Source organism: Photinus pyralis, unplaced genomic scaffold, assembly GCF_008802855.1.
Source record: "Photinus pyralis isolate 1611_PpyrPB1 unplaced genomic scaffold, Ppyr1.3 Ppyr1.4_LG7, whole genome shotgun sequence".
In the NCBI taxonomy this organism is placed as follows: domain Eukaryota; kingdom Metazoa; phylum Arthropoda; class Insecta; order Coleoptera; family Lampyridae; genus Photinus; species Photinus pyralis.
Window position 1 is genome coordinate 21619753 of NW_022170738.1, and position 15517 is coordinate 21635269.

At 37.1% G+C, this 15517-nt stretch overlaps 2 protein-coding genes across 2 annotated transcripts; both read right to left on the reverse strand.

The window, feature by feature from the left end:
* Positions 1-4271: 4271 nt before the first annotated feature.
* Positions 4272-8105, reverse strand: LOC116176991 (centromere protein S-like). The gene is made up of 4 exons (XM_031495845.1): positions 7684-8105; positions 4614-4771; positions 4495-4561; positions 4272-4447 (listed from the first exon to the last, which is right to left on the reverse strand). Exons 1-4 carry the CDS (start codon positions 7696-7698, stop codon positions 4349-4351), a joined length of 339 nt encoding a protein of 112 aa, XP_031351705.1. The 5' UTR covers positions 7699-8105; the 3' UTR covers positions 4272-4348.
* A 4430-nt stretch (positions 8106-12535) lies between these two features.
* On the reverse strand, positions 12536-14839 carry LOC116177460 (protein deadpan-like). The gene is made up of 4 exons (XM_031496445.1): positions 14490-14839; positions 14164-14259; positions 14010-14105; positions 12536-13947 (listed from the first exon to the last, which is right to left on the reverse strand). Exons 2-4 carry the CDS (start codon positions 14242-14244, stop codon positions 12721-12723), a joined length of 1404 nt encoding a protein of 467 aa, XP_031352305.1. The 5' UTR covers positions 14245-14259; positions 14490-14839; the 3' UTR covers positions 12536-12720.
* Positions 14840-15517: the final 678 nt, after the last annotated feature.

The following is a 15517-nucleotide window of genomic DNA, read 5'->3' on the forward strand; positions in this document are numbered from 1 at the left end:
AGTGCGTGACTCCAAACTGATCGGCAAAATTTTGAATAATTAAAATGTACCTTGGGCAAGTACCCAATAAAAACAACAGGTAATTAGAAAAGACGTCGTTGTGAATGAAACATACGGAAATTAATGTGAAAATATCAAAAGTGCGATTTAATCTTAACACACAAAAGGAACATGGTACAAAAACACAAACATTATTACCAATAGACTAAAATTAAAACTTTACTAATTACATTACTTGTCCGGGAATTTAAATATCCAAATAAAAGGTATCCTTACACAGTTCACAAAAACAATTTTCAATGAACACACTTTATACTAACGACCGGGTAATCGCAGCATCTCCTCTTCTGGTAGACACGGGCGTTCCAAATAAAAAAAATTCAACTTCAAACTGAGTCACGTTGAAAACACACGTATGACACGCCGACAAAAACCTCTCCTTGTAACACCTTTGATGGCCAAAACTTCAAAACGTCGAACAAAAATTAACCGCGAATTCGGCTTCCGGCTTTACACACGAAACTTCTTCAAACTTCAAACTTACATTAGACGCAACTTTCAATGCTGGCTGAGGTATCAAAACAAATAATCATCGATGGAACTCGCAAGAAACGAAATAAATTCTTCAACGAAACGTATTACTGCATAAACTCTGGCAAAAAACTGATTTAAATTGGCCGCACTATGGCCCTAAACTTGGCATAAAGTTTATTTCAAATCTTTAACGAAATGTAACTGCTCAGAACGTAGCAAAAAAGAAATGACCTAAATTTTCAAACAAAACGTAGTTCTGCGTTGACTGTGGCAAAAAGTTCATTTAAATTGGCCGCAACCTGGTCCTAAACTTGGCATAAAGCGACGCTTTTCTTATTAACGTCCTATTTACGGCGAAATCCTTCTTCAGAAAATCAAAATTATAACAACCAATCATTCACAGTTGACAACAAAGACTATCCTCTCAACGTACGTAAATAGACCAAAAAATAGAGGTAGAAAATAATTTTTATAGATCAATTTTTTATCAGACATTAAGAGAAAAATCCAAACTTAAATTTTAGGAAAAAATAAAATTTCATCTGTTAACTACACAGCAAAGGCGATAAATCGCATCCACCTGTCACTTAAATTAAGCATTTACATTTGATAACAGATAAAAACAAAACAAAATTCCCGGAAATTTCTACGTTAAAAAAATAAAAATGTAAACAAAAACAACGTTGACCGCTTTCTCGTATGACACAATAATCCCCATGCCGTTACATAGACCAACGACAAATTAATAAAATTTAACTACAAATGTTAATTACATAATAAAAGAGACCGCCCTTGTCCATCTTAATTAGGATGTCCGAAAATTTCATCCTGACGCACGAAATAAACACAGCAATGTATTCTACACTTCATTGTCAGCTCTTGGAAAATAAATGATTAGGTCCGGTCCGGAAGCTAGTTTTTCGCCCGGTTGAGTCTATCCATATACCGAGCGTTCATCAAAGCTGGTAGATTCCATGTACGAAAAGGTGCTTCGTTACTATTAATATCTATTACAATTACCTTCTATAACGGTTGGCAGAGTTGGCGATGCGTTGCCTCAAACCCACCGCATAAACGGCCAACAATAACTCATGGTTGGAAAACAAAATATAGGTAATAAAAATAGAAATTGTGTTCATAAGTGGATAGCGTATTCCGTAAGTACAAAATATTCATTTATTTATTTATTTATTTATGTCCCTCTTGTTCTAGGCCCTCAACAGGCTTACGCCCAATTACAGAGTGACCCGCATAATGCTTTTTAGAGATGCCCCTGCAGAAGGTCTTAAGTTGTTCTATACTACTCCGGTATTTACCTTACGAATTAGGAAAACTGCAGGAAAACCTAATTCGGAGTAGCCGGCAGAATGCTCGAAACTGATCTAAGGAAAATCCCATCTCTGCCACAGATGAAAAATTCACCTCAAACCAGGTTCGAACACCCGACCTCTGGATTTATACCCCAACGCTCTACCACTGAGCTATAATGCCGGTTTCAAATATTGAAAATTGTTAATTACGTTACTTACGATTCTTAGTAATTTATCCCCAATTAACCAAACCCCCCCAATCGAGAAGGATCGATTAAACTGAATATTGAATCTTAAAACAACTTCCACAAATAAATTGATATTCTGGGCAAAAAATCGGACGTATAGGGCCAAGTAGGTACAAGTAAAACATATACGGCAACTCGTACTTTGAAGAAAGTTCGATGTTGACGCCAAGAAGTGAGCTCAGTTCTCGCTTCCAAACCTGCAAGCAATCAAAAGAAAATCCTCTCAAGCCGCAGGGTATATATTATAATTAGCTGATTAATGCCTTGAGGGCCTCGCTCTACTCGCAATCTGCTTCTATACCAGGTACGGTACTTAACTGGCCAACCGCTTCAGAAGAAAGTGTTGGTGGTAAACAACATTCGCGTTTCAAGTGGATCATACATCGGTAGGAATTACAATAACTTCCTGACCCTGAAGTTACGTTTAGAATTACAATGCAAACTCTTGAATAGGTATTTAACGATACGCTTTATAATACGCAGAAGTCAAGATGGTTGGTTGGTTAGATGTTTCGGGTAAATCTAGTTAGTCGGACGCGTATCTCATTGCCCAATTGTCGAGATGGTCGGTACAGATAATATAATGGCTTCAAAGTGGCCTTTATCTTCCTGATAAAATTGACAGTTATAGCGCCCAAACCAATCGATATCTTCGCACGGAAACACCCTAGTGGTTTTAACCCCTCTAGCTGGGCTGGTATTGTTTAGCAGCAAGTACCCGGAGGAAGGAAAAATCTCTCTAAAGGTGCTACATAAAACGTTCGTCTTAAAAATAAAGAAGTACGGCGTATATTGAAAAAAATCCACCTTCACATCTCCATAGTTTAGGTTTATTTACTTCAAATCCCGTACTAACAACCGCACATCTTCTATCTAAGAGACAAGGTTCGGTCTTTTCTTTAAATTTCAAGCGATTGAACCAAATTACGCAATCCTCCGGGAACTAATACCATTGAAAAAATGTTACCTATGCACCTATGCTGGGCTTACGCCATGCGGCTTATTTTCTGTCCAATTTCCTAAGTTCAAGGTCGAAGGGTTCCGTTGTCCGTAATTCGCGAATATCTTCCATCGCCGCTTTTCTTTCAATTAAAAATTGTTTCCTCGCAGGGTAATAACCGAGCAGAACTTTGATTACGCGCGCTTCAACGCGAAAATTCCGTGCACGAAAAATCCTTTCACAATCCAAAATTACCACCGGTAATTTATCAGCTGATAGATTTATTTTTTCTCGGTTTTATCTCAATTTTTAGATCGCTGAGTGTAACTGAATTAAAACATATTGCTCCACGTCTATCGTTTATGCACGTGTATTCAAAAACGCCCATACATCAACTTGCATTATTACTACCTACAATTGTTTAGTATTTTGAGCAGTGTACAAGGAAGTGGTTAGCATTGGGAGCAGTGGTGTGCATTGTTATGCTCCAAACGAATTCGAATTCGGATTTCATTTATTGGTTGTAAAAGTCTTAGTAAGATGTTTTGCGAACAACTCCGCCTGTTCTTCATTAACTACGGTCCAAGTGCGGACAAGTCTTTCCTTCATTTCGTTGTTTTGTTGGTATGAAATGAGCACAATAAAATAAAACCACTGTAAGGACACCTATTCGCGATTTATATCCCAAAAGGCATAACATTTTACCAAAGTGGCGAAGTGAAATGAACCGATTCTCCGGTTTCTCTACAGACTTTAAATCTTGCATGTGTCATATACCAGCGAACTATCCATGGTGGTCTTTGGGTTCAATAACCCACCTTTTCGATTGGCGGTAAATGGTACTAAAAATTGAGGAGCCAATTTGCCCTGAGATAATTTTGTTCTTGTCCATGTTATTTGGCCAATTTCGTGAATCCATGTCATAGTCGCTAGTTGTAAATACATTAAGTATATGTCCAGTCGCTGGTTTATCTGAAATCGAAACTCATACATGCCGTCGAAAATTGGTATACAATTTAATAAGCCAGGGATCAAATCCCGTTGACAGAGTCGGAGGTCAAGCGTTAAATTAGATCCCAAAGTAGAATGATAGAAAATGTGTTACTGAACTTTCACCTATGTATGGGTCGGATCGTCAGTGTTCGTCTCTCCATAACGATAAGCACAAAAACCAATTAAACTTACACATTAAGGAGTCTAAATGAGAATAGGTATTTTCAAATGTTTAAAAAACCAAGGTTCTTCAACACTAAATGGCAATATTTGGCATATATTATTAATAGACAATTAAGTACACCAAAATGCTAAAGTAGAAACTAGCTTCCGCTCGGGGATGATTTTCTTTTACGTTTTCCAATCTTTATTTCTGCCTTGGCTGTTGCCATCTCCACAATCTTGTTCTCAATTAGCGCTTTCTGAAAAGTAAACTAACAAACTCTACTCAAAGAACAATGGGACATACCAAATCATCATTATTGCGTACTAGTAGCTTAACATCGTCAGCGTTGACTGTTGAACGCTTCCCGTGTCTGAAATTGCAACAATACTGTACCATCTAGGTAACTGTTGGACAATACGTACTTTTGAAACGCTTCCAAATCTTTGGCAAATAGCTGTAGTTTCTTCCACGTTAGTTCAGAGATAATATTCAGGCTGTCGATGTCGTATTCGATGTTGAGGTACATCCCCACCTCTCGGCACATCTTTCTGACATCGTTGTAAATATTAGTTTTCAGTTTCTGAAAGTCAAACGGATTAGAAAACGAATATCGCAACTTTTTTAGTTTTTCACGTTAACTTTAGAAGTTTGAAGTATAAATGTTGACCTGACAACCCCTTAGTCGTGTTTCTACTTTTTTTCAGTAATATTATTTAACCGACGGCTAGCTCTTTGATAATTCACGCGACTGCACTGCAATATATTTTTTCCGGTGGCTCGATTTAACTAACGCGGGTCGATTTATAATCACGGGTTGAGCACTAACTTTCTTCCTGCGTAAGCACAAAATTCACGTAATCCCAAAGACGTATCCTAATTTTCGGCCAACCAGTGGGAACTCATCTAGTCACTTTTTTACGCGGGTGCCCCAGCGATTCGCGTTTACGAACTTGGCTCCCTTCAAACCTGCCCACGTAAAAAAAATCTCGAGAGCCAGAAAAACATAGCTTGCCGGTCGATGGCCAAATCGCAAAATCCCTTTTTTCGTTTCTCCCTGAGGCATCTCTACTTGCTTTTCTAATTCTTTCACGCTCCAAAATGGCGCTATATGGATGAAAGCGGCCATCTTTAACGACGAATGACCACCAATCAAATGCACTTGAATCTTAACAAAATTAAAAAAAAGGAAGTATCCATTGCGGAGCATTCTCATCTAAACTAAAGAGACGAACGTAGAAGAATGTAAGTTTTGTTAGAATATTATTTATTGCAGTTTATAGGTTCACAATAAATGCTTTTTCTTCATTTATGAAGCCCTTTCGTATAGTAGAACTATAGAGGAAGACATTAAAGAGCGATGTGTTAAACAGTTGAGGTCGCAAAACTGACGTGAAATAAGTTTTATTGTGGTGTAAAAAAATGTGCTGTGAACATCACAGAATTAGGAACACGCGGCCACCATTCAAATCAGTAAATTATGATTTTTATTGATTTGCGGAATCGCAATTTTGACTAAATATATTTCAGTTCTTAGTAAACTGTCTGTAGAACATTATGTAACAAATATGGTTCAATGAGATGCAATAGTTTAGCCATAATATGGAAAAACGTCAACAAATGACAGTTTTTGGTTACTTTTACACATTTCCGCATGCGCAATTCAGTCGTTTAGCCGAAAATCAGAGTACAGACAAACCGACGTTATCGAAATTTTCTTTCATTCGGATTCCTTGTACTTCAAAGCGTGTACCTATTGCCGTTAAAAAAGTGTGAGAGGCTCCAGCTAGGGTGTAAATATGGATAACTGAAAATCGGAGGGGTGAATTCGTGGAAAGACGACGCGTGAGGAAGTCGCGAAGAATATTACCGGAGTAAAAAGTGACTGAAAAATCTGCGAAATAATGCGCGAAGAAGTGAAAAAGTTGTAAATTAGGAGCCTGAAGGAGGTGTGAAGACAAAAATGTGAAAACGCAAGAAGTCCGTACGAAGGAGTCGTAGTAAATGAAGCGACAAGAAAAGAGGTATCAACAAAATTATGAAGACGTAGTGAAGGATACGTGAAAATAGAGAAATGAACAGAGGAGTAGCGACTTCGTGAAGAAAAGAGGACAGCAAAAATTCAAAGAGAATGAAGATTTGAAAGAATCAAAAGAGTTTGAAAAAGAACGTCCTTAAGAAGCTTAAGAACTTTATAGATTGGGAAAGTTTGGGAAACTCGTAGAAACAGAAAAATGCCAAGAATCAAAACAAGTATAAATTGTGCAGAGAATTTTTTTACAGCCGGAATAGCTTAGTAAATAGTTGGGTTATAAGATTACAAGATGATTAATGGGGAGGGTGATCTTTACACTCAAACATTTAAAGGCCGCAAGCATTCTCCAAAATACTGTTTTTCCCTTTGTATGTACTTTCCTCCAACATTTTTGAGGTACATTCATAATTAAATTTTCACATCATCAATAGATGTGTCTCGTTTAGACGATATTGCCGCCCTTTGTGGGTAACTTCCTCCGACACTCCGTGTCGTGTCCAGACGATCCAGTCGCCCTTTATGAGTACCCTCCTCTGATAATCCGCTCTTGAGACATAAGGAATTATCAACCTATCACTATAAGGGGTCGAGGGGGGGGGGGAGTATAGTTGCCAGTTGGTAGAAATTTAATTCATCGAGACCTTTCATTAGAGTACCATGAAGAATAAATCAGTGTCCCCTTCGCTCCCCTTCACCTCAATTTTGATAAGGACTGTAAGAGAGAAGCGCGGTAGTTGTTAGAAAACAGTTCCTTTCGTTGAGACTTTTAATTATAGATCACGCAGACGACTATTGATGCCATCTGAAAACTTCCGTAACCTGGGAGTGCCCCCCTATAATATAATACGATAAAAATAAACAAAACGTACTTAAGTGTGCCATGAAAGATTCCACGATTTCACGATTGGAACCGCTTTTGTTGTAATGAGTGAGAGCATAAACTTTGATGGACCAATAACAATGCACAATTTTTGTCTTATTGGTTAGTTATGTTGGATCAACTATTTTAATTGAGATACTTTTATCTTATGTTGAATCCAGAGAAATGAATAAAGTTCGCCAAGAACATTGTCATAGATATGCTAGCATTTCATCTCCGATTTTCAATAAGACATACTACTATGTGCGGCCTCTATTATAACTTAATGGAACAACTTGACACAGATCACGGTTTTAGAGAAGCTTTGTGGATGCTGCCATCTACCGTCGAGTGTACAATAGTACAATATGTATGTAACCTGTATAACGCAAGAAGTAATCTCATTTGGAAATAAATTCAATTTCACTCTAAATCTACGAGTATAATGATATTGTAATATATCATTATAGATTTCTACACCTATTTTTACAGCACACGATTATACAAACAATCTGCATTATAAATTTATAACATAACCAAAGATTTATTGAAGGTTGTTGTTCTAAACCACGGAAATAATTGTAAACAATAATTTTCTTACCTGTTCCAAAGTCATTTTATATTTTATAAATGTTGCAGTTCTTTGGAGAGAAAACTTCTTTCTGTAGCACAGAAAACACGTAGCCAAAGCACTACTTAGCTTTTATTTCAAAGTAAGTATAAGAGCGTGAAGAAATTTTGAAACAAAGGTACCTAGTGTTTTATAACTAGCATTATCGAGTGAGTAGGTGAACGTTATATTTTGAATAACGAACCAAATAATAGAACTGCCGAATTGGCCAATCTTGGTGTTACACGAGGTTACATCATTTCTAAGACATAAAAAAAATGTGTGTATTGTTCTGTGCTCTGAGGTTACATTACATCTCTACCACGGTGAATTTCACCGTTATCTCTACCTACACAATTTTAAAATGTCAGTTATGCCACTGATTACAGGGTGAGGTTTTTTTTTTATTTTCACTATGGGATCGCGTAAACCGTAAGAGGTACAAGACTACAAGGTAAAGTAGGTATGCAGAATTTTATGCTGATTAATTTTTGCATTCAAAGTTTCTGGTAGTTCAACAAATGGGGAAATTATAGCCCAAAACTGAAAAATGCACTTTTCGAGAATGCGCTGGTGTTCATTTATTTTCAAAGACATCAAAAATAAACCGATACAACGAAATATCGAAGGATCTTCAGTATTACAATCACTTTTAACGACAATTTATTTTAATCTTACATAATACATTTTATAGTTAACAAACATGCATCAAATTCATGTTTTGGTCATTGAGATAATGGTCTTAGTCTTTTTTCCAACGATCTTGGTGTATAAATAACGATTTTGCCCCTAGTGTTTTTCCCAATGATCTTGGTGTATAAATAAATAACGATTTTTGTGGCCTCAGAAAAATAATAGATATCACACACATGCGGTTATCAAATGTGCACATGATGTACTATTTCAGCATCAAGATAATGCGTTTGAAAGCTTTTACAGCTCCAAATTTATGTGTAAAGAATAATTTTGGGTACAGTTTGCTCTAAATCTTTTGACCTATACCACAGAGAAGAGTTATATTGAATTATTACCACGGACCTCTTTTTTTTTAAGAGGTCCGTGATTATTACACATCTAAGAGTCAAAGGGATCTAGCGAAAGTCCGAACTCGATACATGACCTAGGGAATGAAATATTTTGATTTCTATTGTATTGATCCCGCAGTTTTTCCTGTTCCCGATTCACTCGAAGTCCTATAACTTTTGTTCCTGTTGAACCAGCTTCCTGAAAATCAATAGCGTCCGTCCTTAATGTCCAAAGTACCCGTACACCAAATTTCAACGCAATCGACCACTTTTAAAAAGAATTAGAGCGCACACGGACGGACGACAATACAAAACTATAAAGGATCTGAGGATCCTTAATAACGGGCGATCAAAAAAAGATTGACGCCGAGTCGCCTTTGGAAGTTCAAGCTAAAATTGATTTCCCATGTACCATATAACATTAATTCTTCTTGGAATATTCTCTCAATATACTGACTAAGTATTTTAAAAATATTCAATTATTTATAAAATATTTAAAGAATATTTATATTAATTATTCTATGCATAATCTATTCAATTATTCCTGGAATATTCTCTTATTATGCTAAATATTCGATCATTTGGACAATAATCAACGATTATTCAATGTAACTATTGTAGGAATAATCGAACTCGGTTACAAGTATTCAACTAAGAATTGATCTCATTCTAATAGAAGAATAGAGAATAGAGAAGTACAATTTATTTAAACGAAAAAGACTGGCCAGCATGATGCTATCGGAAATTTACCGCCCTACATCTTATATGCTATCTAGTGATTTCTTACCTATTCTCCTAGTAGCACAAAAATATATAATAAATATTTAAAATGAAATATTTACAAAATTAGTGACGCTCATCAATATTACAGAAATATTTAATTAAATATTTCTTAAATAATTTTTAATGTTTTTTAAATGTCAGACATATTTTTTAAATATTTTACCTCGTATTTTACCAATATTTGTAGATATTTTAGAAATATTCGTCAAATATTTCAGACATATTTTTTAACTATTTGACTAATATTTGTAGATATTTAGAAAACATTTGTTAAATATTTCTACCCTAACTTCACACTACAGTAACACGGAAATAAAATGGAAAATGACCGCAAGAATGGCTATTCCCCCCAAAAGTTAACTTGATCCCGCTTAAATTTCAAATCGACAAGGGGAACGATACGTTACGTTGTAAACAACGCTATGATCTAAAGTATAGTGGGGAAGGAACGTACAATAAAACGCTGAAATGGACAAAAGTTTGTTTATTAACTATTATATTACGAAGATTCTGAAAGCCCGGAAATTTAGTTGAAATAAATTACATTGGAAAAATAAACTTTGAAAATGGTAGTTATCGAGTGAAAATATAGGCTGTTAAAAAAGAACGGATCAAGTATCAAGTAAAAGTATGATATGCCGAATCATAGACTTCACTGGAATTCCTATATCATTAAAACTCGATAAAAAAACAAGTACCTATTGACATAACATAAAATTATAACAGTTAACATACTCGCACATAACGATAAACAAAATATATACCATCGATAGGCTTCAAGAGGTGACATATTGGCACCGGTTTAGCAAAAGATTGACACGAAACTCCAAGGGTCAACGAAAAGAATCGATTATTTTCTACGACACATAAAAACCCGGTTCAAATAAATACTAGGAGGATAACGTTAAATATCACATTACAACAAAACAAAGGAACATGTAGTGGCAAAACGTTCGTAAAGTAATTAATTCTCAATTCCAAGTGCAATACGCAACAATCAACGCCCGAACGTACGTCACTCGCCCCCAGACGAAGCACCCTGTAAATAAACAGTAACGTATTCAAGCAAAAGAAATTCAATTATAAATTAAAAATGTAGTATCGATGTTTCCAAATACAGCACCATCCACGAATCGCTATAATATTTGTTACATAGTTTGATTCTGCATACCCTAAGACAACATACTGTATCTAAATATAAATAAAAACACGTAAATCGGTCAGTAATTCATATTGCGGGTTGGCAGATAAAACCAGCACTAGGGACAAAGGGATACTGTAAGTTGAAAAACAACATACTTACGTAGAAAACATAATGGAATCTTGCATTTAATTCATAGTATGATCAGTAGACCTACAAAAGGGCAATTTGTATTTAGAATGTGTTATAAATGACAATATGTGTTAAAGCATTTTTATGGTTAAATTTGCCATTTTTTTTTTAATTCTAAAGACTCTTTATGAAAGCTGGCATAATTTCCATTAACCATTCTATGTGAAGGTTCGTAAATTGTAATAAAATAAATACGAAAGTTAGCATTGCACAGTCTGCGCATGCCCATCACGCACACCTGATGTTTATAATTGCGATGCGATGTGATATGTTTGCCTTTACTAGAAGCAGAAGTATCTGTGTTTAAAATTTTAACTAAATATATTAACAAATAAGGTATTGCGTAGCCTGCGCATGCGCACATTATACGTCAAGATTTCCATTGGCACAGGTGCCGTTATAAGCTACCGAATTTTAAAAAAAAACAAGATGCGAGGAATCGTAAATGATTTTCAGTAGGGAAATCTTTTACCACTAAGCTCGTATTCACTGCTCTGATCCTTGAACTCGTATTGGCGAAGGTTTGACATCGCTGTCTCTTTTCGTTCTCGAGTTAGACGAAGAACAGACGAACAGACCGACAGACGGACAAAACCATTACGTAAGGGGAATTTTTTTTTCTTCCAAAAAATTCCCATAAAAGCGAACTAATCTCTGTTGAAAACTGTAGGCCTCGGAGGGACAGATGGACAGACGGAGGGACAGAGAAAGTAACTGTAATAGCGCAACCAACTTCGTTGGTGTACCTTGTTTCACAACCTGCATATTGTATCGGTATCGAAAATGCATTTTCTATTTCTACCTTATACAAGTAGGTACAATTAGTGACCAAGTATGTAGGATTTTTCTACTTTCATTGCCATCACAAGTTGTGTACGAAATTGTAATGTTGGTTGCGTGAGTTTGGAAGGCACTCGCTACTCTTCAAATAATACCGCCTAACTGATCCGCAACCAACATCACATGTGGCGCACCACTGAAGGATGGATGATGGAAATTAAAGTGAACAAAAATCTTTGTTGATAGCTTGTATATGGTTATTTTGAATCCAATTATCTGCCTCTTTTTTAGATTTTGTTGACAACAGACGACCTGTATCGATCGCTTTCGTAATAAATTCAGAATGAGTGATCATTATCACTATTGAGATAACCACCGTTCACCCAGGCATTGAATAAAAAATTAATTTATTCAATGACCCAGGTTAGTAATTGATGAATTGATTGTTTTATTTTCATCGCCCGCTTCCATGCGTTGCTTTCATTTATTCGTTACGTACATTTTAACAACTTAATTTGCACGGCATTTTGTCGGCTATAATCGAGATAGTATTTAGAATTTTGGATGAAATCAATGGTGGTCTTGTTCTTTAGGAACTGTAAAAGCATCGACTCGCCACGATCGGGTGGAGTGCCTGTAAGGGCCAACCTTTCACGATTCATTTCAATTTAGGTATCTGATACCGTCAGACAAATCTGGCAAAACCGTCCGGAAGAGTGTTGTCCAATCAAAAAATGCTTATAGAAGTTTCTGACAGTTAGTAGGTCAGGACCAGATCATAAAATTGGAAACTTGGAGAGTCTGTAAAATCTCAGTTACAGGATTCCCGTAGTCAATAATTAACCCATTAATTGCGATGTTACACTTTGTTCCCAAAAGCGAGTAAGTTTGCATCTTTGTTTTTTTGTTACAAAAGGCAACATTAAAAAATTATAAATTATATATTTACAGTTGTATAAAAATTAACAATATAAAAGGAACTTTCACTTCGATCAATGAAACCGTGAGTTCGATCCTATACTAAAACTGTACAACAAATACTTCGAAAAAATTACAAATTAGTTAATACCGATCCTAAGACTACTATCACAGGTCGGAGGGTTAGCATCACCATGGCCTCCACATATCACTGTTCGATGGTGGATCCGATTTGGAATCGGAACTCGTCGATGTCGAAGGCATTTGGTAATTTGTAGAAACGGCACTTTCACACGGCATAGCCTGGGAAAAGCTACCCTCCTGATGGAAGTGGGCGGTTTCGGGGTGCTTGCTGATTCGGAAATCGGTCGCGTGAGGATCGTGGTAGGTCTTCATGATTTTACTTGTGGGAGCCGCAACCGTTAGCAACCCGGAATGCGGGTACTCATTCTTTCTTTTGATCCCTCTCTGTAGGTTCTCCTCGTAGTTTGCCGTTTCGTCTAGAACCTGTGCGTGCTTGTAACGTTCGGACTGATTCGTGATAATACTGAGAGGTTCCGCCAGCTTTTGTGGGCTTGAGAATTTCTGTATGGGAAACCGCATCGTTTTCACTTCCGTCTGTAGGTTGATTTCGGACGAAGAGCTCACCAGATCGGTTACATTGCGTTGGGTTTGAAGACCGATTCGCAATGGGTGTACCGGTCGAAAGCCACGCGGCGACGGCGGCGAGATTTCGTCCTCCTGACGCAGACTACTCGAGCTGGAGCTGGGACTTTGCGGAGGGCTGAGCAATTTAAACGGCAGCTTCGACGGACTTTTACTTTTTGCCTGTACTGGATTGAAGGTGGAAGGTATAACTGTAACGAAAGCACTTGGTCTTGTGGACGCTGGCTTGAGCAAATCTTGTGAAGATCCCTGGCTGTTTTGCGTTGGGGAGGAAACTGACGGGAAGTAAGGCAAATTGCTAGAGTTTGGGACGAGTAAGGCGAATTCGCCCGTAGGTAATCTACTGGGAATTACTTGCAAACTTTGCGGTATTTGTAAGCTGGGGTTATTATTCTGGTCGCCCGAAGTTTCCGAGCCGGTTTCATTCGCATTTGAGAAGAAGTTTGTATTCGCAAGAAAAGGGACCCCGCCGAAACCGGGGAAATTTAAATGCACTATCTGTTCTATTCCACTGATGCACTTTGATAAATGCGTCGCGATTCTTTGCTGAAGGGCGGCATCGATGCCATCCAAATTGCCGATGTATCTGTTTACTTCATCGGCGCATTCGTTAAAACCGGCTTTAAATTTTCGTAGCACAGACGGATCTGAAGCCATCGCCAAGGCTAACTGTTGACGCTGGACGTTTTGAAGATGCTTTACTGCCATTTCTAAAATATCCGCCTTCTCCAGTTTGGAATGTCTGGCTGGCTGTAAAACAGGTTTATCTATCACGTTTACGCTTATTTATTAGGATCAATAATACTACTTACGTCTTTTTTCATTGCGTCCAAGATTAAGCTTTTTATTTCGTTCAAGCAGTGGTTTATCCGAGCTCGTCGTCGCTTTTCCATAATTGGCTTGTGGGTCTAAAATCGAATGTGACTTTTAATTAAAATGACAATTATACGAATTAATGTACTGTACCTTGCGAAGTTCCGCTTTTGACATCGTCGAGGATGGCTCGTACGAAGGGCGGGAGTCATACTCGTCCTCGCTAATTGGCATGGGTCCTGTCGAGCTCTGTAGGCAATGAAATGAGGCGTTGTAACTTAAGTGGGCAAAGAATGAAAAGATTTATACCTGATGTAGACTTTATGTTAATGAACTATCTCAAGTCTGTTTCTTCCAAGAAGTCAAAAAAAGCCGACACTTAAAAATGTGCCGCTTTTATCTTTATATTGGTAATTTAATTGAAAAGCAACAGCCGAACTAATCTACCTATTTAATCCTAATAACATTAAAGTACGTACCTCCAAGACCTGATAAAAATCCAATTTAATGCGCACAATTTTATTAGAAACAAATAAAACGCACTTGGAATCACTCGCGCAATACTTCTAGCCGTAGGTACAGATTCGAAATACTATTACAACAACAACACGAGAAAATTTTGCGGTCCAAAAAGCATCTACCCCGTCGAAAGGTCAGGCGTGTTAGTGATCGGTGTTTAATGTTGAAACGACATTCCGATACAGCGTGGGAACATCACGAAATTCCCCTCCGCCACAAAGCAGCATGGCCAGAACACCCTTCTCGGACAGGGTAAAATAACTTCACAGTATAAAGTTCCCACGTTCAGATCCGTACTGCGATTGCTTTTAAGTTTTTGGGACGTCGCTCATTACGTATTTTGTGAATTAAAATAATATTTGTATTATTACGACATGTGTTTGGCCTTGTTTACTCCCTTCTGTTCCTGACGCTTTATACGACCAGGTTTAAACGTTCTAATTAAACCAATTAGAATATACAATTTGAAAATAGTATGCAAATTTCGGGATCCATCAAATTAGAATAATTTATATTGGTGACGTGAGGGGATATTTTACGCTTGGTGCACCAATTTCCGTCTCTATTATCTACCCAGTATCCGGGCACAGGATGATCCTCAATTTTTAGACTGAAAACACCCCGTGCAACGAAAAAGCGTAAAATAGAAAACTATGCCAAACTCTTGCTACATTCCTTTTGAACACTCTATCTACAGTATATTATTAGACATCAATTTGTATCAATTGGTATAAGGATGGGAGTAAAACAATGGTAATTGTCATCTGTGACGCTGACGTTACAACACCAGAACATGGGTGTCTAGTGACTACTGCTCGTTTTCAATGACTTAATTAATTGTTGACTGTCTTAAGAGCTATTTTGCCTTCCTTCTTTCCTTGGACGGTGGAAGCAGTACATAGTTACCTACCTTTTTCTCGCTCCTTTCATTTTAGTGTATTGCAATTTCATTTTGTGATCCTACATTTTCCATGATTTGCGTACCGTA